The sequence below is a fragment of the Sebastes umbrosus genome, chromosome 4 (assembly GCF_015220745.1).
Source record: "Sebastes umbrosus isolate fSebUmb1 chromosome 4, fSebUmb1.pri, whole genome shotgun sequence".
In the NCBI taxonomy this organism is placed as follows: domain Eukaryota; kingdom Metazoa; phylum Chordata; class Actinopteri; order Perciformes; family Sebastidae; genus Sebastes; species Sebastes umbrosus.
In genome coordinates this window covers 3,621,329-3,646,654 of record NC_051272.1, presented here as the reverse complement: position 1 = coordinate 3,646,654, position 25,326 = coordinate 3,621,329, and the positions used below count along the sequence as shown (strand labels likewise).

Here is a 25,326-nt window from a genome sequence, read left to right as displayed (position 1 = left end):
AATTAAAACAGTTATAAAAACATTAAAGATTAGAAAATAAAAACAAGCTAAAAATAAAAGCTATAGGATAGAAGCTAAAATAGAGTATAACACAGAAGAGTAAAAGCTCTAGTGCAGTATAAGATCATTATCTGGTTTAATAAAAGGCAGCAGCAAACAGGAAAGGTGGCCTGTTTTGTTTGTTATTATTTTGTATCTGTTTATTTATTTTTATGTTCGAAATAAAGTCTTTCATTCATTCATAACTGTGCGTTGTGATTGGCTCAATTTTGGCGAGTGCACACCAGAAATGTTTATATATGTGCATATGTAACTATGAATATGTATGTTTGTTTCTTTATTTTCCCATTATATTGTTTTTTATTTAATTATTTATGTTTCAGTGTATTCTGTTGTACGTGATTTGAATTTCCTTGGAAAGCACTTTATGCTTGAAAAGTGCTCTACAAATAAAATTATTATTCTACTGCGCATGTGTAAAACCCTCCTGCAGATATGACGCGTGTTCTAGCCTCCTTTTATGATCCTTAATGTTAGCTAACCTACTTAGCCAGCATGTTTTCTACTGTGATTTGTTTAGTTAGACACCTGAAAGCCTATGGATGAATTCACTGTTAGTGGTCTATGACAGAAAGTAAATAATAATATGGAAAACAAATCAGCAAGTCCTGCATGCATTGCATTGGTTGCACTTTATTTAAATGCATGTCACATAAATTAAGAGAAATAAATAAATGTGCACATTAAGAATAGACATTTTGCATCACAGCAACACAAGAAAGAAACAAGAGATGAACCATTGTTGACACATGACATGTTTATTTTGTGCAGAAATGCGTTGATAAGAGTAAAGTAGGCGGTGTCAAGAGGAGAAGAAGAAGTCTCTGACTACATATGTGATGTGCTGTGCGACCAGGAGTCAAACAAACCGCAGGACGTGATTTTCAGGTTCTTCTCTTCCTCTAGTATATGTCTTATTAACGTTCATTTCCTCTCTGACCACCTCAGGATGCTGACAGTCACTTGGGTGGGGCTGACTCGGATGACAGTACAGAGGAGTGGAGCTCAGGAGGAATAAAACCAGCACAGGATCAGCTGCAAAGCACTGAGAGCTGAGGCTGGTTGGCTGGTTGGCTGGTGGGTGAAAGCCATGATGACAAAGCCCGAGTCGAAGAAAAGCACCGTGGCAGCAGCGATCAACGCTACCGGCAAGTGCGCAACATCCGCCGCCTCCGAGCAGGTGAAAAACGGCTCTGTGGAGCCGGCTTGTCCGGAGCAGAGCTCGCATACCAGAGCTAATGTGATGAAGCAGTCTTCCAGGGAGAGCATGCATAGGAGACATACGGAGTGTGAAGTCTATGACGACGGGACCAACACCTTTTTCTGGTGAGTTCTTTCTGTCAATGTCAACTATACTGAATGTAAATGTCATGCATGCTGCTGCAGCATCTGAGGTGATGCTGTCGTATTAATCAGTGACAAGACTTCACATTCACAGTTCCTTCTTGCAGATAGATGCACACAACAAGGTTAGTTACATAGCTGTCAAGGTGAGCTGAAAGACAGGCTAAAGTGACCTCCTTTAATCACATGTGACCTTGTTTCAAATCTTTAAAATGTAGTGATTCAGATAGTATGTCTTGAGTCAAGCTGAAATGTGTTTTTTTGTGGAAATTATTCAAATGCAAAAATGATAGAAAGGTGTTTCAAATCTTTAAAATGTAGTGATTCAAATAGTATGTCTTGAGTCAAGCTGAAATGTATTTTTTTGTGGAAATTATTCAAATGCAAAAATGATAGAAAGGAGTTTCAAATCTTTAAAATGTAGTGATTCAAATAGTATGTCTTGAGTCAAGCTGAAATGTGTTTTTTTTTTAGAATATTTTATTTTCAACATTTTTTTTAGTTAACCAAATATACAAAACACAAACTCACACAAACATTGCCCCAAATTCCCTCCCTATCCCACCCACATACAAACTGAAAAATAACCATATACTCAAAAGGAGTATAGGCTAGTTAACGATCAATTGAATTAAAAAGGATATAGAAAAAACAAATTAAATAAACAAATAAAGAAATCATAAATAACAAGATGCAGTGTTCTGACTTATTCAGATGACTAATGATGTATCAAGTCTGACAATTTTGCTATATCAAATCCGATATAGGTGTTGGTAAGGAGTCCATATAGGTTAAATACGGTTGCCAAATCTTCAGAAAGGTGTTGTATTCATTTCTCAGGGTTTATGTAGATGAATGTGTTTTGATAAAATTATTCAAATGATAGAAAGGAACACTTACATTGCACATCCGAGCGCATGGAGCTAGTTGTTGACAAGCCAATATCCCCACAGCCTGCACCTTCAGCAGAAAGAGATCCACCACGGCACATCTAAAGTCGAGATGGATACTCTCTGTCTATGCGGTAAACTGGAGGAGTGAGCACTGTATGCACCAAGTGACATAAATGCACACACCCAGGTGTTTCCATGTGTGGGCATCGTGGGCTAGTCTGGAAAAGTGACATTCTGTTCTGCAGCCTTTTTCAATATATAGCTGCTGCCATGGCCATTCAACCTGTCGCTCCAGGGATATTAAAGCCTGAGTAAGTGTATGTCCATATCATCTTCGCTTTGTGTGTAAAGCAAGGGGTCAGCAAGAAACTGCTAAGCTCTCTGATATCTTTGACAGCGCAGGAGATGGTCGTCCCTGAGAGAAACCTTAATGGGAATTTCTCATTACCGTGTTACAGCCTTGACATCCAGGGTTCCTGTTAGCCTAATAGTGGAGACATTAACAGGACTAAGATGCTATGATACTTTTGTCTATTAAAGTTTTTATAGTAGACCAACATCCTGCAGTTTTGTAGAGTGTTTTTTAATATATGGCCACCCCATTTATATCAATTATGGGTAGACTAAACTCTGCTTAGTTTATGCAGTATAATTCAACAGACTGAACTACAACACTTCTATAAAGATGCTTCAAAAACATACTGAACCTTATGGCTCTCATGGTTTAATGCAGGGTTGTTGGACTGCATTTGATGTAGCTTGGTGTACCTGATTAAACTTGGAACTGAGTGTATCGCCAAATAACAAGATGCAATATGTAGATTGGTCACAAAATGACCAGCTCTGGAATTTGGCCTTGTAGCGGTTGGTCAGCACTCCCAGTCTGTTGTAATCGAGAACTGATAATGATGAAGAATGTAGCTGTTTGCCTTGTGGTCTAATCGCAAACCCGTGGCCATCGTGAATCATACGATATCCTGGATATCTATGGGCTAATATTGCATGTATGTAAAAGGGGGAAATTATGTTTCATTGAAAACGTGTAGCATCTTAGTCCTTTCTTCCTGTTATAAGTCATTCAAATTGTACATTCAGCTGTCAGAAATGCACTTATCCCAACCACTACCTCATAGTTAACCATGATGGACAATTTTTTAAGAGCTGACTGTGAAAAACTGTGAATAAAGTGGGTGTTAAGTAAGTCAACCACACACCGACACTGAAATATAGTGGAAGTGGCTGTGAAAAAGTTGGTTGCTTGTGTTGGATTTTTGATCATGGAGTCGGTACAGAAGCACGTTGGCTGTGCTGTGGGAGTCTCCCAAGTGTGAAGCTGCCTTCACATGATAAGAGTTTTGCTCTTCACTCACTGCGAGGTTGGGTGCAGAGACTTGCAGAGGCAGCAGGTAAAATATCTCCCCAAAAAAAGAGAACGCCACCCACTGTTTTTCGGCAACAACAACAGTTGCAGCTGTTCTCGTTGGGGGTCAGTGGCAACAAGGTCAAAGTTGAAATGATTTGAACTTTGATCGCAGCGCTCGTTGGCGATTTTGAACGGTGCGCCACGCCAAAGGTATCGCCTAGTCAGGCGGCACCGCTCTCCCCTTAGGAAAACAATGGCACAGCCAGCGCAGAACGATTTTACCACTCATCATGAGTAGACGACTTTAGAGATACACCAATGAGCCGTTTGTTGATAGTGGCCGCTTCCTCTGGTTAAGGAGGGTTACCATGGGGCATGCTAACTGCCTTATGAGATTGGAGCTGAGAGGGAAGTGTCTCTTTTTCTAAGAAAAGAGGAATAGCTTGGATAGAGCCTTATATAGAAGTCAGCCTGATGAAACAAAATGTTGTGCTGGCACACCACTTTTGATTTTTCCATAAATAGCACTGCTGCCCACACATTTCAGTTCTAAGAGGTTTCTGAGAATGCTTTGTGCATATTTTCTACTGACAGTGTCTTGGAAAAAGATTTATTAAATGTATTTTAAGAGAAGAACTCTTACATAATTTTAGCAACACCACTGGAAAGAACATTGAGCTCATAACAGGATTTAATGTGAAGTGTCACAAGGCCAGTGAACCTGTGGTTTTATAACAAATTGAGAACCAGAGGCTGCTGTGGTCAAATATTTGAAACTGACAATCAAGCATATTGTATTAAATAAAGTCACTTTTTTTAGCTCAGTAAAGTCACAAACTGTTTGTCAAGCCTGTTCCAACCCTGCGGGACAACATTAGGCTATTTCTGCATATGATTAGTCATTGGACAGTCTTCACCATAGCTTGTTTTATCTGAATGTTCAACTTCAATCTTAGTGGTAATTTTTTGCCCTAAGCTTAGCTTCCCTCTCAGTTGCCCCAGGTTGGTATTTCCGCTGCGTCTTTTCACTCCCGGTGGTGTTGTGTGGTTGTTAGGCAAGAGAGGAGCCAGGCCCTCCCCTGTGTCTCCTGCCAAACAGGTTGGATAAGGAGGTGGAACAGGGAGAAAATGCTAATGACACCTGGCGTGCCGACAATGTGACTCATACTCTGAGCCACAGGGCTGACAGAGGAGGTATGACGGATGACAGCAGTGAGCTCAATACAAAATAAGAGCTTTTTAAACCGATGCTTTATTACAATATTAAACTCCCTTAAATAATAAGACTGGCGGTTTATCTTTTTGTTACCAAGTCCCCTGTCTGTTACAATCTGATACAGCCAATGCCTCTGTGCCACTGACCTCGATTGCTGTCCTAAAAGTATTAAAAACTCATAAAAGAGCCACACTGTTGCACCGGGTGACATCTTCCTTAATGACAGACACTAAACATGGACTGTGGAGTGTATTTATTCTGATTGTTGATCTCTGGAGAGTAGTTGTCAGTCAAATGTCACTAAGCATGCTCGGGGACATAGTTTCATGTTTATACATTGCTTAGTTTGCTAGTGTGATGAGCCACTGGGGGTAAGAACAACTGCAAACAAGCTGAGAAATATACAGCACATACCATCAGGTTTAAAAGCTGTCAAGGCTTACTTGTTAGCAAACAAATGTTGTTTACTGTTCATTGTCAGTTGCTGAGACACAGGCCTCCAAATGCCGTTGTGTTTCTGGTCAGCTGACGAATGCAAGTCCAATATTCACAATCCTATTAGCTCTGTTTTGGTGTCTTAACCAGAGCCTAACCAAGATAGCAACATCAATGATATTGTCAGTTGATTTTAGCTGGTCACAGATATACTGTATCTGTATTGGTGTATATGTCGGTTGAAAAGTACAAGACATTGCAAGACGTTTTAGGTAATTTGGACACCATTGTCATCATTGCAGTTTGTCCACAAGAGAGCACTGACAAGTTTAGTTTGCAACTGTAAAATGCCATAGCTCATGACATTGTCACACCTGAAAAAAAATCATATTTAAGTAAGGATTATAAAAAAAATGTGTTTGTTATATGTTAGAAAACGACTATTGGACCACACAGCCATCTAAGAATTTTATAGAATAGAAATGGTACGCCAGTTCCTACATTGGTATTTCTGCATATTGTGATACCTTTTCTTGGAGTATCTTCAAATGCTTCATATCCCTAAAAGTTGTACAACCTAAGCTAAAAGGGTTATGTAAGTCAATAAACCAGAATAATTGATAAAAGTATTGAAATTGTGACAAATTCAAAAACAATACAAAAATCAGACATTTTTTTTCCTAAATTGTTAGTAAATAAACACACAAAACATTTGATCCAAAAGATTTCTAAATGTAGAAACATTAACAAAATATTTCTTAACACTCCATAAGTTATATGAACTACGGACACTTTTTTGCTTTTCATTTTTATAAGCAGGACGAGCGTACAACGTGATGACGCGAAAGACAGAAGCCTTCGCTTTCTGCTGTAAAAAGTATGAATGCTCTAGCTATTATAGTTTATATTTTACATTGATTTAAACAGGATCATGCAACGAACGATCAGGCGGCAGCGGGAGGTCCGTTTTTAAAGGGTTAACTAAAAATATCAGTACTTAATCAGCCTCAAAAAACATTATAATTTGGGCTCTAATCTTAACTTCCTAGAAGCTCACCTTTGGTAAGAAGCCACTCTGTAACTTTTTCTGTTATTTGGTACTCGACAGGTGCTGTATAGTGGATCAAAAAGTTCAGAAACTGTTAATAGGGTTTGTGCACCCGCAACTTGTCACTGAAATTTCAAGCAAAATTACTTTATAATTGCCTTTCCCTAAAGCGGCACCGCTCGCAGTACTCATTAGTGCACGACACGTTGTCATATCATTAGGTTAACTGACACCGCTGGGCTGCTGTTTATTTTATTTCACAGTGAGCTTCACAGTTCACTCGCAGGTCACTCGCTCACAATGCTGTCAGTGTTTTAACGGAGCTCCATGGAGCGTTTTCAACAGCTGGGGGTACCCTGAGCAAACAAACACGGACCAGGCAATAGGTCAAGCGTTTAAAAGTGCTTCGATTGGCCCCGATCCCGACCCCGTGGATTGCCTTGGGGATAACAATGAATATTGTCTGATTCCAATGGCCGTCTGATAAATCTGGTCATCCCAAGTAGGGGCTGGGCATTATGATGATATATTTATTTTTTCTCTATAATGTCATTATTCATTTTGCACTCAAGTTCTTAAAATGAAAAAATACTCCTTACTGTTCATGTGTCAAGTATTTAATTCACACAGGAGTATACAAAAATGGCCCTAATCCCAAGTATAGGTATTAAACCTTGAACCTTGCCATTGCTCCCACCATACACTCTACCTATAAATTATCTTACAATTAAGGATGTCACAATACCAGAAATTTAGTAGTTGATACCAATACCTCATGACATCCCTACTTGCAACTATGTCCTTGTCAGCTTGCCAAAGATCATTCGATTAACTCTTTTCCCCCTTTTCTAATTGAGAATTCTTGGGGTAATCCATTGCATACTATACGTTCTTGTGACTCATATCAGTGAGTGGACAAATAAAACTTTGACCCTTGAGTTGAGATAAATCCCACCAATAGCATGGATGTATATCTGACCCACTGTGGCGTTTAACTGTCGTACGACAAAGGCCAAGGTTTGCTCCCTGCCGTCGGGTGATACTGGAGATGTGAGCCTATTGCCAACATCATGGCCTTCAAACTCCAGTTCAGCTTGTCCACCACAGTATACAAATGTTAGATACACCCTGCTGAGGTTTTCACAGTGCACAGTCAGGCAGGTCACCAGAAAATTGATACAAAAAGCTATTTTTGACTTCTGTTCCTCCATTTAAGTGAAAGAAAATATTGATCTGATTCATAAAATCCATACCTCATTGTGTATTTCATTGCACACCCTTTTTATGACTATTTTCAGCTGAAGTAACCCAGTTTCTCAACAGTGTTTCAACCCATCTGTTTTATCTCCTCTCCAGTCCCTTCATCATCTTTACTTCTGATTATTAGAGACAAAGCTTTTTCAGTCACACGCGCAGGATATATAAAAGCTTTAAGACACGTTTTTTAGCTTAAATTACAGTGCATCAATATTGCTAACATTCTCCTTTGGTGACCTCAGATATTTCCCCCTCTCCTCCAGTTATTGAATTTTCCTCTTTACCAATGTCATTAATATCCCTTCTCTTCCTCTTTCTCTGCAGGCGAGCCCATACTGTGACAGTGCTGTTCATTCTGACCTGTGCTCTAGTCTACGTCACGCTGTTGGAAGAGACCCCCCAGGACACGACCTACAACACTAAGAGGTCAGTAGGCCGCGCTCGTCACTTCCTCCGTGTCCTCGAAGCCAAAAAAACCCTGCAGGAACCAGCAGGCTGCCCAAAGAACATCCACTTAATCCACTGAGGCTTTTTGGTTGGACTGAATAATCATTTTGGCAGCAGTTTATCTTGAGAGAAAACTTGTTTTTATTAGTAATCAGCATCACTAATAATTTCAAGGTTTATTCAAATTTTGGCTTTTGAATGTTGAGTCATGCTGGGTTTAAATGTGTATTCCTTTCTCTTATAACCAGACATTGACCACCACTTTGTGTAGTGTTTCGATTTCAAGTAGTTTGCCTTAATTTGTGTGACATTTTAGTGTGTGTGTTTGTCAATCTTTTGTGGATCATGTCATATTGACATTCAAATCGTGATGACTAGGTCACATAAGAAAACCAGCCAATAGGCACCACAATTTCAATCTCACCTTTAACGCCATTTGGCATGAAGCCACAGCATCATGGGCGAAGTGCAGATTTCACCGATTCACATTGAATCACTTCCTTCTTTTTCAGTAGCGTTCACCTCGAACCCAGTTGGCCCTCTTTCAAGGCCACGTGTAGCCTTTTCCCAGAAAAATCAAACCCCGATGACCATGAAAAGGAAGAGCATGAATGTCCGGTCACTGTTTACTGATTTAAGATTTGGAGATTGGATTTTATGTGTTATTCTTTCAACACAGAGAAAATATGCAACCCAGTAAATTACATAAAGTGAACCACAGAGACTTGGATAAATGCAAAATGACTGAGATGTGATTCAGTTTCCCCTATTAGCGCCTGATCGTACCAAAAAGTGGCATATTGGAGTTCTGGTGGTCCTGGAAGTTTGGTGGCGAACTGTACTACTGACTAGATTACACTTCCTGAAAACAGTGTGAGGAAAAAATAGGCAGCACACAAGAAGGCAAAAACATAAAAAAATCAGCTTATGTTTTTATCATTTGGGAAGATTTGATGTCAATAGGCTTGACAAATGTCTCCACAACGTGTGGGTCATGCAGTGGCTGCTGTTGGTTATTGCTAGTTTTGTTTGTGGCAAAATGGAAATGAAGAGGAAAGCTCTACTGGTGTTGCTTCTAATTCTGCAGAGCATTTTGAACATACTGGGTCTCTCTATTCCCGCAACTCTCAAGTTGGTTTGCAGTTGGTTCAACACTCAAATTTGTGTGTCAAAGTTAACCAAAGTTGAACTCTCATGCGATGACATTTGTGGAAATTTTACACAAACATTTTTAGGCATACATTTTAGAACTGACCTGGATTGGCTCACTTGGGCTGGTCAGGAGTTAACATCGGATTCATGCTTAGTCTGATGACAACCATCTGAGCTTCTCTCTGTTCTACCAACTCATGACTTGGCTCTGGTTAGAGTTTGGAGGCTTGCTTGATTACGGGAAAAGGCCCGCTTTGTTTAATGGCTCATGTGAACTGAAAGAGGGGAAAAACAGTTTCCTATGATAATGAAGGGTATTCATTTTTAGGTGCAGTGTGTGTAAGATCTGGCGGTATCTAGCGGTAAGGTTGCAGATTGCAACCAACCTAAAATTGTGTGGGGACGACACGGAAACGTGAATGGCCCTATCTAGAATTAGTTGTAAGAGTAGACCTATTTGGAGTATAGCAGAGTCAGTGCTTAGTGTGTATGTCGGAAGCGAGTGGTGAAGAAAGACGGCAAAGGTGTTGGCGAACAAGTGAGTAGAAGACATTTAGTTTAGCTCTGAGACTGAGAATATCAAGTGACTGTCCGGAGTGAGTAACGTTATCGACTCCGGCACAAGCAGGAAAAGTTAACAGTGTTTGGTTTGTCCGTTCTGGGCTACTGTAGAAACATGTTGGCCGGCTCCGTTAGGAGGACCGGCTCCTTATGTAGATAATAACGGCTCATTCTAAGGTAACAAAAACGCAACGATTCTTATTTTCAGGTGATTATTCTGCCAATAGATATCCCAAAATGTTACACACTGTTCCTTTTAAATTTAATTTGCTTTTTAGCAATAGTGGCTGTGTGTGTGGGAGTTTAATTAGAATAGTACGAGGCAGCCAAGTACAAGCAAGCTGCATAAATGATGTGTGTGTGGTTGTGACAGAGAGATGGAGTGATTGTAGGTTGTGCTTGTGTGTATGTTGTTGTTGTTGTTGTTTGTGAGGGATTGTGGGACGGTTCTTAACAGGATTTGCTGCAGTCAGCATGGTCCGGCTCGTCGGGATAAAGACCCTAGAGCTTCTTCCCAGCAGAGGAACAGACACACACACACTCACACACACATAGTCCAAATCTCGCTCATGTACTCAGTCACACACTGTTGGATAGGGGTGGGGAAAAAATCGCTTAATGTAAGAATCGAGATTCTTATCTTCCAAGACTCTCAATCGATTTACAACTTCCAAAAATCGATTTTTAAAAACTTTTAGTCTACTACTTTTCCTAGATATTGCTACAGATGGACAGTAATCCTACCCACCAAGTCAAAGTTGTGTCAAGCATTATTCAATTCAATTCAAACCTTATTTCAGACACACAGGAGGGTCCATAGCAATAAAAGAAAAGAGAATAAAAAACATACAAGATAAGACCACAGCAATTCATCATTCAATTCATATGTAGGCTTTATCTCGCCACTGTTTTCTCAGCCTGGATGAGTACCGAGTGCAGCTCTTGCTCGAGCTGGTTAAAGCCTCTATGATAATGTTCTCTGACTCATCCAAGCGACAAATAAAATTATACATCAAATGTCTTAAAAGTGCCCCACATGTAGGAATACCAGAGGACACAAACAGTTGACTGGCACTACTATGCCCGAAGCAACAACCTCATTTCATCATTGTAAGCCACTATGAGTCTTCGCATACTACTTTTCTTGTAGCTAAACCAAAGATGAGCTGTATACAAAGGCGTGCAGAAAGATTCTAAATAATTAACATTTATTTATTATTTATTTATAAATAAATAAATATTATTTATTTGTTGTGTAATTTGTTGAAAAATCTCACAAAACACCAGTTTTACAGTGTTATTTTGTGTGCAATTTATTTTAGAAATTGGCAAGTTTCTGAGAGATAATAGCCTACCAATTTATTTATGTAACAGGCAGCATTTATATTTTTTGTCCAACTTGAACTTGTTATTCTTGAGGTCACTGAGAATTAATCAATACTAAAAACCTTGTAGTAAATAGTGAGTATTTGTACAAGTTTAGCGTGAATACAAGTTACCTTTTGCCTTTGTGTATTTACATTATTGCAATCAGTTAATATCACTTTTTAAAATATAAGAACTCTATAATCTTTACTCTGATTTCATGCCATAATTTGCCACACCGCCTTTATTAGCGCACAGCGGACTGGAGTACATCCTGAAATTAGCACCCCATTTACTGAATCGAGAATTGATTTTGAATCAGGAATCGCTTTAAATCGAGAATTGATTTTTGAATCGAATCGTGACCCCAAGAATTGAAATTGTATTGAATAATGAGATACAGAACGAGTCACACCCTTACTTATGGATACACTCATCCACTCCTCCTCTGTCATTTGGGCTAATCGGTCGTTCTCACTAGTTAACACAGATGTACTTTGACACATAATTGTAATCACTAAAACTAATTTTCCCACCTACACACACTCGCACTGTCGGTTACTTAATCACATACACTCGTGCTCCCACCCTCGTTGGCAAGCTCAAGTGGAAATCTCATTGTGTGTCCAGTTAATGAGCCTCCCTTGTTCATTAGTAAGTTCAGAGCAGCGTCCTCGCCTGGTCTCCTTGTTTTCAGAAAACTCAGCAGGGCAGCGATTTAAGACAACACAACCTGGCAGCAGCAGGTTCGGATCGGCCTCATCTCTTAGCAAACACAGAGGGTATTGTGATAGGGAGAAATTGTCCATGGTCAGCTGCTGAGACAGGTCACCAAATCAAATTATGCCCCATTACATTCCTCTTCCTGTTCTTTGTAACCAGGTTTAGGCCACTGACCTCACAGATTTTGGAATTGTTTTCAGTCCACAGAAAAAAATGCCGTATTATTTGTTTATATCTACGAATCTGGGTTGTAGGACGAGGAGGTAGACAAGCCGCCATTGCCAACTGATTTGTAAACCTGCGTATAACATTGTAATGTATTTCACATTTCAAAGGAACAGTGTGTAAAAATTTGGGGGATCTATTGGCAGAAATGGAAATGGATATTAATAAGTGTGTTTTCTTTAGTGTAAAATCACCTGAAAATAACAATTGTTGAGTTTTCGTTACCTCAAAATGAGCCGTTTATATCTACACAGGGAGCGGGTCCTCTCCACGGAGTCCGCCGTGTTGCACCACCAGGTTTCTACAGTAGCCCAGAACGGCTTGGGCCGGAGTCAATATCATTACTCGCTCCCACCGCCGCCGCTCTCTCTCTTGCTTCACTACTCACTTCTCATGCACACACACACTCTAAGCACTGGCTCTGCTCCAACTGACCTACGCTACTCTTACATCAACTGGCTCTAGATAGGACCATTCGCGTTTTCACGGCGGCCACCGTAGTTCTTATATGTATATATATATTGGCACACGGGAGAGGCTTCAGTTGGTTGCAGAAAGTAAAAGTCACAAGCCTCTGCTCCATGAAATCTATTTCATTTCCCTAAATCTCTATTATTATTAAATCCTCATGTCTTGCTAATAAAGGACCGACCAGTGACGGCCCCAAGAGCAACCGATCTGCCTACACAGGACCGATGGTGATCTGCTTCCCCGCATATCTCTCACTAGCTCAGTACTACGTTTCCTGACACTTTTACAGTATCGTGTTTTTCCAAGTTTCCAAGTTTAATGATTCAAATCTTGAGCTAGCACATAATTCCTGCGGGGCTTAATTAGCTACTCCAGTACACAGCACTTTCACATCCAAACCGCGGAGGCTGGACAGAAGTGGTACCTTTTTTTTCAATGTTACTTTTCCCCCAAATTCAGTGTCACACATTCACACAGACTACCTTCTTCTGTCGGAGAAGGTGACTGTCGACTGTGATTAAATTAAGCATCTCAGCTTTCACTGTCCGTGTGAATATGTTCAGTTTCACTCTGCCACTGCAGTAATGGCAGACGCACCTGAGAGCGCAACACAAAAGTCAAAATCATCTATAGTATATCATAAATTTAAATAGATTTTTCTGTTTCTAATTGTGGTCTTGTAGGGGGATTGTGGCAAGCATCCTGGTGTTCCTCTGTTTTGGAGTGACGCAAGCCAAAGATGGACCCTTCACCCGACCACATCCAGGTAAGAATGGCTCAATCTAAACCGGCTTTTCCCAGTTTAATGTCATCTTCTTCATTCCATGTATGTCAGTCAAAGCAACGCTGTCTTTTCCAGTTTTTAAAACCTACAGAATATGAGCATACATCTTGTACAATGCAGGTTTAATTAAAACAAAATAAAAATGAGTAGGTCAGGCTTTTGCAGAGCTGTTTTATTCCACTCTGAAACATATCCAGAATTAGTTTTCCCTGTTAGAGTATAACTTTCAGATAAGTGAAAAGGTTAAAACTAATCTATGAACAGCCTCTTAAGCATTAAAAATCTTTTATTGAAAATGTATCTGCCATTACAGTAATTGACAGGACCTTTACACTGTTCACATAGCATGCTGCTATCAGGAGAAGCCGCGGTGTTGAGTCTGACTTTTTGTTGGTGCATTATTTGTTTCTCCGTTCCTTTCCTGTGTAAAGAAGTAAGAGTACCTGAGAGCTGTTACTGCCACTAATTCAATCAATAGCAAACATTTGAGAATCTCATGTTGGCCTCTAATATAGAATAAAGATCCTCTGAGTGCTGAGAATCAATATACACAATGGCTGGCTATATGTAATTGTCAAAATAAAGGAGACATCTGGGTAAATGAAAGGAGGTGGGGTGTTTTTTCCTGGCATGGGTTAGATCCAAGTATATCCCTTAGAGAACAAATTAAACACGCTGGGTGAACATCTTCATTACATGTTGTTGAAGTCTCTCTGGCTTATAGCAGTAATATCTAAAGGACTGTAGTGCTCAGTAGGGATGTGAAGATGAGGACATTTTCTCACCGGTTAATAAAGTTGTGACAACACCGGTGTTACTGATTACACCGGACATTTTAAAAGAAAATATGACAGTCAATATGAGTAGCATGGTTACTTTGATCTTTACCGTCCGGTGGCGGTGTGTCTGCCCTCTCTGGTAGAGGTTTTGCTGCGGAGCTGCCGGGGTCTACCTGGCGCACACCGGCTGTGAACGCTCCGTCCTCCTCGCTGCAATTACCTCATTAACATTATGGTTCTCTTATAGCATTAGGTTTAAATCTGAAATATTGCCAAATTGGTGCATTTGCGTTTCGCTTCGACACCAAATCCTCCACCATCTCTCGGTCTGTCAAGTCTCTCTCGTCTTGTGTGTGTGAAATATTACACCTGCTACTCTGAGCTGAGACTCTGTATGCAGCAGATGCATTCACTTTCAGTTTGTAGCGTCCGTCATCTGACTATCTATTGATAACATGCCGCTGACACGCCAAAATTAACTATTACATTTTGGTTTTATTTCTGTAAAAAAACATCGGTGGGGGCCTAGTGCTCAGTCAATAGTTTACACATGAAAATGATGCTGTACTCTTTAACGGGGCATTCTCAGCCCAGCTAAACACATAAACCTCTCCCACAGATCAGTGAGCTGCTGTTTAAATGCAGAAAAAAGACATCAGACAACATTGTCTTATTTCTGCTTACATAGCTGCCAGACCACTACAATTTATTCATGCCACACTAGTGAGGCAAATTTACATTAATTAATTGCAATAACACCAACACCAACCATTAAAGATAGTTGGCTTTAAATGGCATTATACCATGGCCACAGTGAATTCTCAATTGTGATTGGCTGACAGGTGGTGTGTTTGAGGTACAGCTGCAAAGGAAAGGAGAAAGGAAAAGTGACCACATGTTAAACTGTGTTGTCTCTGAATGCAGCAGAAGCACCGTGGCGTTTGGATTTCTCTGTTAATAGTTGATATGAGTCTGCATCCTTAGTGCTTAGGAGTTAAAGCTTACTGTTGCTTGCTTGCTTGCTTGCTTGCTACTTGCTTCTGATGAGTGCGTCAGCTGTGTTTTTTTTAATCTGCTACATACTATAAAGGGATGCTTCTTTTTATAGAAGTGCAGTTCGTAAAAGTAGTTTGCTATTTAGGTTTTTAACCAGGTCAGTCATGCAAAAGAATCATCTCGTCTCTCACACAACATGTTTCACACTAACTCCAGAGGGAAAGGAAGGAAGGAAGGAAGGAAGGAAGACAGACAACAGGGTGTGGAGGTCAGATAGAGACGCACACTGAACGTTGTCGGTTGTTGGAGGTGTGGAGTAGCCGGGCAAGAATTTGGGCTGCCGTTGTTGCATAACTTGCCCCCTCATTTTGTGGATTGAAAGACAAGGGTGGGTTTGTTTCTGTGTGTGTATTATTGAGTCATACTCTCTGACCTGTTGAGCCAGCCAAGTAGGTTCAGTTGTTGTTCACCTTGTTGCACTTCTGTTGAAACTCCAACACGTTTGTATCCTGGGAAAAGACCCAGAGGGACTTAAACATTTACAACCTGCAACTCCAGGTGGATCACCGGCTGGGAGTGTCACAGCAAAGGGAGATTATACACATAGATTCACAAGGAATGACTGTAACGGTGACGGTTGACTTTAATCCTTTTGTGGGTCATTTATTACAAGGTACTGCTACGAAAATCAGGGCAGGAACATAGAAGTTACGATGACATAACCTAGCAATAAAATTAGGATTGTCAACGAACAAGGTCTGTACTCAATGGTACTCAACACAGAATGAAGCATCACTCAGATTCTATTCAGACTGTAAAACATGTAGCTACATAATCTTTAATTTGCAGCTTTTAAACAACAGAGAAACTAAAACTGAAGTCATATAAATTCCCAGATAATCTGATTTACCGGATGTAGACTGTGGGTATAAGTCTGCCATTGCATCTCTATCTATTTTGCAAGGCACCGTTGCTACATCCTGTGCTTAGCGCTTGCCAAGACAATTGTGATTGTTTTCAAAATATACAAACAAGCCAGAGCGTTTTTTATTCCCCTATACCAGAATGATGAACGTGTGAAGCCAGACCTTTCTTTAGCTCTGACACAGCGCTGTGGAGATAGGTCTAGCTATGCAAGACTAATTCCCAGGTGTCATCCAACATGTTTTATTTTCATTTTTTTGGAAGTAACTTGTTACAACTCTAACCATCTCTCTCTCTCTGTGTCTTTTCTCTCTCTGTAGCATACTGGAGGTTCTGGCTTTGTGTCACTGTTGTCTACGAGCTGTTCCTCATCTTCATCCTGTTCCAGGTTGGTGTGCTGATGATACTGATGTCTTGATGGGCTGAAACACTCACATTAAAACATTCATTGCTGTAGGGAAAACTATATAGCAATCACACACATAAAGTATGTCAATTGCAGCACATGCTCGTCTTTCTCGGGTGTTGTACTGGACCATTTTGGAGACACAGTCTCCGTCCCAGAACATGGCAGCAGAACTCCTCTGACGTTCACATTGACCTTTTGGTTTATGGACTTGTGTCCACAATGTAGCTACATCCTAAAAAAAACATGTGGTGCAGTACATACAGGCATCTTAAAACCAGGACTTACTACTGGATTTGTTTCAGAGTTCGTTGCCAATCTCTGCTACTTTTTTTCTGCTGCGATCGTCATTCCTCCCACATCTGGAAGCCTCTTTGCACACCCCCAGTTTAATTAAAATGTCACTGAGCCAGACCCTTTAAAAAAGCAATACTTTACAGCTGGCAAACTGTATCTTAATCGGGCCTGGACACTGTTAAAAAAAAGTTTAAATACTATCTACTTTCTTTACTCATGCAAGGAAAATTTAAATTGTAGCTTGGTGAAATCCTTCATTAAAAACTGTAATGTTGTATCACAAAGATGTACAATTGGTATTAGCAAAAAAAAAACATGTTGTTTTGAACACCCAGTTTCACAAATTCAGTGTATACAGAGTTTATGTATATTTGTGATTTGACAGATAGTTTTTACAATTTTGTGTAAACACTGTAAAAGTGATATGCCGTGAAAACCAATGTATTTTTCTTTGTAGTGCTACAAAGGTACAGCTAAAATAACTTTTGCTTTATTTTTGGTAGAAATGATCTTTGTTGTTTTGAGCTGCTGACTTTATGATTTATTTATAATTACATCAGTTTATTTCCATATTCTGTACACGTCAATTTCCTATAATAATAATCAGTGGTGGAAAGTGAAATTGCAGTATACACCTTTCAGCCTCAATATTACTGTGTCTCCATAAAAGCTCCTTTTTCAGGGAGAATAAGCGCTGATAGTTTCTCCTCTGAACCCTGCTGTTATCCAGACGGTGCATGATGGACGACAGTTCATGAAGTACATTGACCCCAAGCTTGGGGTCCCCCTCCCTGAGCGCGACTATGGCGGAAACTGCCTCATGTACGACCCAGGCAACACCACCGACCCCTTCCACAACATCTGGGTAAGACATTTTTATTTTATGTCACACATACGCCGCCTGTTTTTTTTCAGTTATGAAAGTTTGTATAACTCATTTTGTTTGGGAACATGTTTTATTGAAGGCAACAGCTATGCCAATCTTTAATAAACTATTGTTATTATTTTGAATATGCAGTACCATTCATGCTCATAGTATTAAAAACTACCTGGCAAATAACAGACCACTTTCCAAGAAGTGAAATTTCCTGACTTGGACTTTTAATATTTATATGTTGGGAGGCTTTCCCTCAATTATTACTAATAAGGAAATGACCCAGATCTCAAATAGTGTGGCAGCCTGAATGAGTCTGTTTCTTTCCCTCATCCATTCACACACTCATTGTACAATAGACAGGAGGTCTCCCTCCCGGTCTCCGTCTCCTTTGCTTTCTCTCTCATTCACACACATGCACAAACTCACAGTTAGCGTTGCTGTGTGCTGGCCGGCCCGAGAGGCTTGTGTCTGGTGCAGATTATAGCCCGTCAGTAGAACCAGGCCTTCTCTCCCCCGGGGAGGCAGTCTGCTGATGATGCCGCCGCTATAACCCAGTCCCCATCCCTACTGTTGGCCTGATTTCTGTCTCTGAGAGTGGGTCAAACTCACCACATCCTCCTCTAAATTACAGTTGACCTATGTGAATAACCTTTTTTAAAATGTCAAGCACAAATTTAGAGAAAATAAAACAGATTTGGAGCTGTAGGTAAAAGAACATTAAAACTAAAATGTGCTAAATTACTAGGCAGAAAGAAATGAATACAAAAGCTATGTGTCTGAACTATGGATGTATTTTATTTCTGTATTTCTTTATGATGCCCAGCCAAGTTCTGTCCTGTTTGGTGACCCAGTACTCACTGTGCTCATTTCTGGTTGGTACCAACGTGAACTAGATGTGGTTTTTAATGAGAACATAGAGAGTTATAGTTAAGAGAAGGGCTGCTACTAATGATTATTTTCATTAATGATTAATCAGTTGACTATTTTATTACTCGTTTGGACTATAAAATGTCAGAAAATAGTGAAAAATGCCTGTTAAATTGTGCGTTAGGACTGACTTTAACATGATAAAAAGAAGCTTAACAACATTTTTTTGTGAAGATAACTTGTCAAATGAACACGTTGGTTTGTCTCTACAGGACAAGATGGATGGTTTTGTTCCAGCTCACTTCCTGGGATGGTATATCAAGGTATGTATGGAGTGTAGGCTTAACACAGCTGATAACTGATTGTTAAAAGCAATATCAGCATGTTTTTATTTAAATATCCTGCTTAAATTCTAAGTTTATGGGGTTCTACATTGTTAGATTATCTGACACTCATCATTTTATTAGTAGGCGAATTAGCTCATTCCTTAGTTATGTATCGTTAAGCACAGAGATACTTATTTTGGTAAAATGTTTTAACCCAGGCTGTTTAAGCAGGGGGAGATTTGGAGAGTCAATCTGAATTAAAAAAAAAAATGTTAAATGCAACATTGACAACCAGGGTTTTCAGCCTGCTGTTGTACGAAACAGACTGACAGCATTGGTATGCTCTGTTGCATTTACAGCAATGAAAAATGTTATGTTTATTTCTATGGTATCTTGCTGACCTCCTCCCACTAAACACCATTCACCGCCTCCTACTCATCCTCCCCTTGTTGCTCTCTTTTCTTCCTCAGACTCTGATGATTCGGGATTGGTGGATGTGTATGATAATCAGTGTCATGTTTGAGTTCCTGGAATACAGTCTGGAGCACCAGTTACCTAACTTCTCGGAGTGCTGGTGGGACCATGTACGTAAACATATATTATTACTGCTCTTTTCCTCTTGCTTACCAAAGAATCAACAGGTGTGTCTTCAGAATGGTGTTAAATAGGAATATACTGCAGTGAACAAACACCGGTATAGTCAGTCCGACCCCAGGCATGTTTGTTCAAATGTGTACACATTAGATGGAGAGTCACCGTGAGAACAGACATGACTTGCAGTTGTGAACAGACTTTTACAAAATGTAGGAGTAAACAAACATGTTGTTGGATTTCCATGAAATTAGAACATTACACAGTTGCTGTTATATAAAAGCACAAAGAAATGCAAGAAAATAGAAATAAAGGTGTATATATCATGTAAATTATGTACATAATGTTACAATATGTAACACAATATATGTAGAGAAATATAAATAATGATAAAAATCAGAAATATAAGAAACATGTGTATCAAACACATACAGTATATAACCACAGTGTAAATAATTAAATACAAAATGCTGTGTTAAATATAAATGCAAGAATTGTATAAATAAGAATTAAATATTTTTTTTAATAATTTAAATTCTTGAAATGTCCAGTATAAATGCAGTATTAATGACAGAGCTGAATTATTATGCAATTTATTGTACAGTTTAATCTGTATTGCACATGAGAATAATAAGATATGATGGAGTATTAGCTGCTGACGGGTGAAATATAAGTCCAGGTCCAGTCTATTGACTATCCCGGTACCTGATGGCTGCTGGTGCAGTATTAAAGCTGCTACTGGAATTTATGGTAGCAATTAAAAGTGGTCATTTGTTTATATGATAAGAACCTTATATTATGCCAGTGGGGAACTAGGCGGTCCAAGCAATACAAGTGATAACAGGGACAATCATATGAACGCCATTAGAAAGCAATAGAGCAACATAATAGAATAAATAGTGGGGGTATTAAAGAATTATAAACTATTGTGTACTGTATAAACGTATTAAGCAGACTGCATCAATAGAAAGTAAGGACAGTTACTTTAGTTACACAAACAACTGCTTATTTATAGTAAATATGGATTACAGTACAAGTTTAAACATAATGGGTTGTAAATATCTACTATATATATATATATAATTTTAAGAGCAAGAAAGTGAAACAACTCTGAAAACAAAAGGTTATGCTGCTCCAGAGGATTTACATTAAAAACGAGGCTCGGCACACACACTGATGTTTTCATTTCATTCTGTCTGACTGATGTTTTGTCAGGTTTAAGGTTTGAGGAGCTATGATGGGATTTTTTTCTGAGGTCACCAAACGCCATAGTTTTAATAGAATGCTAAAGTGTGAGTTTTCCCTCCTAGCTTGCCACAAAACTAATAGGAGAGTCAAGGAGATCTGTACACGCCCACACAGTCCTAAGAAAAGGTTTAATCTAACAAAGTTGTGTAGGTGGATTACAGTTGTGTAGGTTTCGTTTTTTAGTTTTTTTTAATCCTTTTTTATCAAATTGTTATGTTTATCTCTCTCTAGTGGATCATGGATGTGTTGGTGTGTAACGGTATGGGGATCTACTGTGGCATGAAGACCCTGGGCTGGTTATCAATGAAGCCCTACCAGTGGCAGGGCCTGTGGAACATTCCTACATACAAGTACGACTTAACACTCGCTGAACTTAACACTGAAAACAACTGACTTCCTAAAGCAGGATTTGCTTTAACCCACTCTCAGAACTCTACTCTAAAATTATGCTAATTTTTCAAATAGATTTCTTTCACTTCTCCACACTTATTATCTCACTTATTAGGTGTCAGAAATAAGGTATATTGACTAGTTTTTGACAGAACTTCTTTGTTGACCTTTGAAATACTATGAGATAGTTGGGTGGTATTGGTCCTTTAATTTCTATAAGCACCCGCATTGCTGTACTGGAAATGTATGTGTGTTTTATTTCTATCTCCGCTGTGCCGTCTCCCAGGGGGAAGATAAAGCGCATCGCGTTCCAGTTCACTCCGTACAGTTGGGTGAAGTTTGAGTGGAAGCCTGCTTCGAACCTTCGTCGCTGGCTCGCTGTGTTAGGCATCATCTTTATGGTAAGAAATATCCTGTTTGTTTTGTTTTGACTTGAAAAAGGGCATAATGGCAACCAAGAATGAGATAACAATACAATGAAATAAAGTGAAAATTAAACTTGTACTTAGCCCCTGTTCAGACTTGGCATTAACATGCATCTTGGGTGATCTGATCACAAGAGGACAGACGTCGGTTCACACCTGGCATTAGTGAGTGACCACTTGTGATCCGATCTCACTTTCCCGCTCTATATGCAAATAAACACGTAGTAAACACATGGCTAATACAGCAGACGACGCGGCGCAATATTACAGGAATAGTAGTAGTAATATCCTACATATTTGTGAATTTGGGTGCATTTCATTAACATACAAATATAAGGTTATTGTACCAGCGGTTCCCAGGAACCTCCGTGCCGCCGACACCACCGCCTTTGCCAGGCAGCGGCACTGTATAGAGCTTCAGAGAGCCCAGGATGAGAGCGGGCGGGCGGGCGGGCAGGCAGGCATCCATGTGTGAGATCTGTGCAGAGCATCGGAACAAAAACACCGACACATCACCGACAGTATGATAAGAACATCCAAAACACAAGATTCACTCAGTGGTTCCTGTGACACGAGAAATACAGCAGCAGCAGGCAGCAATGCACTCTGTGTGCCTAGTCTGATAGTCTGTAGGTATACAGCCTATAGATAAGCTATATTTGAATGAAGCCTATATAGAAAATACAGTTGTACCGACAGAACACAGTGCTGCACAGAAGATGTTTCCATACCTCGAGGAAGATAATCGCTCGCTTCTGCCAGTCTATTTACATGAGGAGCGCAGTGAAACCCCTGCGGATCTAAGCAGGACGTCAGTTGAGTAGTCGGTCCTTCAATGTGGTCCAGGATACATTTGCGTAAACACTGATAAAAGAATGAGGCCATATGTGTCCCAGACCACCTCTGAATGTGGTCTGAGCGATCGGATCTCAATGCATCCTCAATGCTGTGCTTAGAGCTGTCCACTTGTGATCCAATCGCTAAGGGCGCATGTTAATACCAGGTCTGAACAGGGCCTGACGCATGTTGTTTTATCTCCTCCCTTCCCAGTTCCTCCTGGCAGAGCTCAACACCTTCTACCTGAAGTTTGTGTTGTGGATGCCTCCCGAGCACTACCTGGTGCTGCTCCGCTTGGTCTTTTTTGTCAACGTGGGAGGCGTAGCCATGAGGGAAATCTACGACTTCATGGACGACCCGTGAGTAGAAGCTACATAAAGTTGGCTGGTGGTGGGGGTGCAGGGCTTGGTTGGTGCACCACATACTGTAGCTGTAATGTGCTATAGCTATTATTCAAGTCTTTTTGTGTTACAGTATATACGAAGTTTGAGAGAAGTGCTCACTCAAGACTTTCCTAAATGTCAGAAAGGATAGTGGTGCGAGATTCCTGTAGTTTGTACACACCTGAGGGCAAGAAAGGCTAAGATGTAGTGAGCAAAGTCGGAAGATTTAATATTCCATAGCTGTCTGACCTAACCAAAGCTAGAAGACATCAATATTGTTAACACAACAAAAACAAATAGCAGTTAGTTAGTTAGAGTCGGCTCTTAAAATGTTCATTTATGTTTTATAATAAAGTAAATCAAAAAACTTATACTGCAAATTGCAATCGTGTTGTCTTCCTCTGAAACTGTGAAAAACATCCACACCCGCGACAACATGATTGACTCTCTAGTCAGTGTGCTGCTCTTCTTCTTCTTCTTCTTCTTCTTCTTCTTCTTCTTCTTCTCTGTCAGCTCGTAAACCAACTAAACGGTGCACCACCTACTGTAGATGGCACTTGTTAAGTTAATGAAAGCAATTTTGTTTTGTATTATCAGCCAGTAATTTATTGTATATAATGTCATTATCAGACTAATACATAATAATATAAATTATTCATTATCGGATGATAATTTATCAGGCCCGATGTATATGTGCATCCCTGTTCTTAAGCAAAAAAATTAACAATAAGTAACCGCAGTGTGAGGGGAAGAATGGTCAAAAACATGTTCTGGTTCCCATAAAGTGTTCTGTAAAGGGACATTTCACTTAAAATGATAGTATATGGATGTTCAGACTGTGCTCGTTATCTCTGTAGGCAATTAAAACTCATATTTCCAGTTCAGTGCTTAAAGATGTACCAGTATACGCCACATGTGAGTTTGTTGGTTTGCTGTTGGGAAGCCCTCAGAGTAGCTTAGGGAGTGAGTGTATTTACCTTCTTATCGCATCTGCCTACAGAAAGCAAATGTTGTGCTTGTCTGACAAATATGCAAACACTGTTTACATTGCCTTTAACAATTGACAACACTTTTTTTTTATGCAGTGGAGAGAGAGAGATGTACTTTATTGACACAGCAGCAGGTTATCCAGGCATTGCACAGGAACAGTAAATATAGATATAAACAATAAAGATAAATATCTAAAGAATAAACAATATATTACAATACACTAAAAATATACCAGACTACAACAAGTAACATGGAAAATATGAAATATAAACATAGAATAACATACTGTATTCATTCACAAAGTGTGTAAATTTGTTGCGGTTTTTGTTTTAAAGCGACTGTTTGTAAGAATCAGAAATTGGTTGTAACAGCGACACCTGTGGCCGTTAAGTCAACGAAAGTCAGCGTCCTGTTACTTGCACTCGCCCATCTGCACACGCTACCTGAATGTGAGCGAGCATCCGTCAAAACAGTGAGGCGACACACGTCAACTAAAAGCACAATATCACTCTATATTTCAGCTGCTTGGCAGTAATGTTAGCTGACCAGACGAAGGTCTCTCCATGAATCACTGCTGATCCTAGTGTTGGCTTTACCTGCCTCAGCCTCCCGCCCGCGGCCGGAGGGAACAGGGGAGACACCGGAGTTTTGGTCGGAGACGATAACGTTACTCTCTGCGGAGCCCCGTCACTTCACAAGACACGGGAAACCTCTGTTGGTCTGGAGGAGCTGCAGCAGTTATTTCTGCACAAACATCCACTGTACATTCACTAGATATTCTCAGAGCTAAACTAACTCTCCCGCAGTGTGTAGTGTGCACACATGCACATAAGAGTGGAGCGAAATAGCGAGAACGTGCGCACGGTGTGTGAGGAAGGCAAGCAGGCAGAGGAGCAGAGTACAGCAGAGACTCCGGCCCTGGAGACCAAAGCTACAGTCTCCCCCGCGTCCTCCGACCGTGGCCAACACTGTTTAACAGACGGGCTTCACTAGATAGGACTTTGCGTTTCTGGTGCTTCCGTGTAGTTTGTGTTGGAGTCTGAGTCTGAACAGCGTAGCCACACACGAGCACGCATGGGACACAGACCCGCATTGATTTATACGTGTAAGAAGTTACGAACAGTCCCTTTTTAAATAAAAATTAAATGAGGTAGTAAACCGATGTGTAAATTCAACATGTGCAAGGTGAGTGAAGGAGCAAAACAGAGTGGAATATGGCTGAGACAGAAACTATAAAGCTGACAGTTCTTTGCTAGACAGAGGTGAGGTGAAGGCAGGAAAGAGTTCCTGTATCGGTCCTCATGACAACGAAGCTGAATCAGTCGGTTAAAGAAAGAAAGACGGGCAGGCTAAACAAGTTTGGTCATTTCTTTAAGGTTATCTTTTAGGAAAGTTTAACGTTCCCCGTTGTCACACACCAGCACTCCATCTGTGGCGTTATTCAGAACAGAATCCAATAAAAACAGCTTAATATAGCATAGGGATTTGGTTTCAGTTAGAAACTGAGGTACAAATATTATCAATCAGCTCCCAGCAGCTTTGTCTTAATAGTAGTATTGTGTAGAAAGCTTGTTATGCAGCTGTGTAACCTCGAGTGTTACTATGATATAATGTGTATTATGTGTTGCCAACATCACAAGCTTACC

At 40.0% G+C, this 25,326-nt stretch overlaps 1 protein-coding gene across 1 annotated transcript in view; it reads left to right on the top strand.

The window, feature by feature from the left end:
* ptdss2 (phosphatidylserine synthase 2) overlaps positions 1–25,326 on the top strand; it is a 33,276-nt gene that overhangs the window by 1,084 nt on the left and 6,866 nt on the right. Inside the window, exons 2-11 of the mRNA XM_037766817.1 lie at positions 1,009–1,386; positions 7,941–8,042; positions 13,244–13,326; positions 16,364–16,431; positions 17,477–17,611; positions 18,763–18,813; positions 19,287–19,400; positions 20,887–21,005; positions 21,332–21,446; positions 22,521–22,666. Coding sequence (XP_037622745.1) covers positions 1,151–1,386; positions 7,941–8,042; positions 13,244–13,326; positions 16,364–16,431; positions 17,477–17,611; positions 18,763–18,813; positions 19,287–19,400; positions 20,887–21,005; positions 21,332–21,446; positions 22,521–22,666 — 1,169 coding nt within the window. The 5' untranslated portion in view covers positions 1,009–1,150. The remainder of the gene's footprint in view (positions 1–1,008; positions 1,387–7,940; positions 8,043–13,243; positions 13,327–16,363; positions 16,432–17,476; positions 17,612–18,762; positions 18,814–19,286; positions 19,401–20,886; positions 21,006–21,331; positions 21,447–22,520; positions 22,667–25,326) is intronic.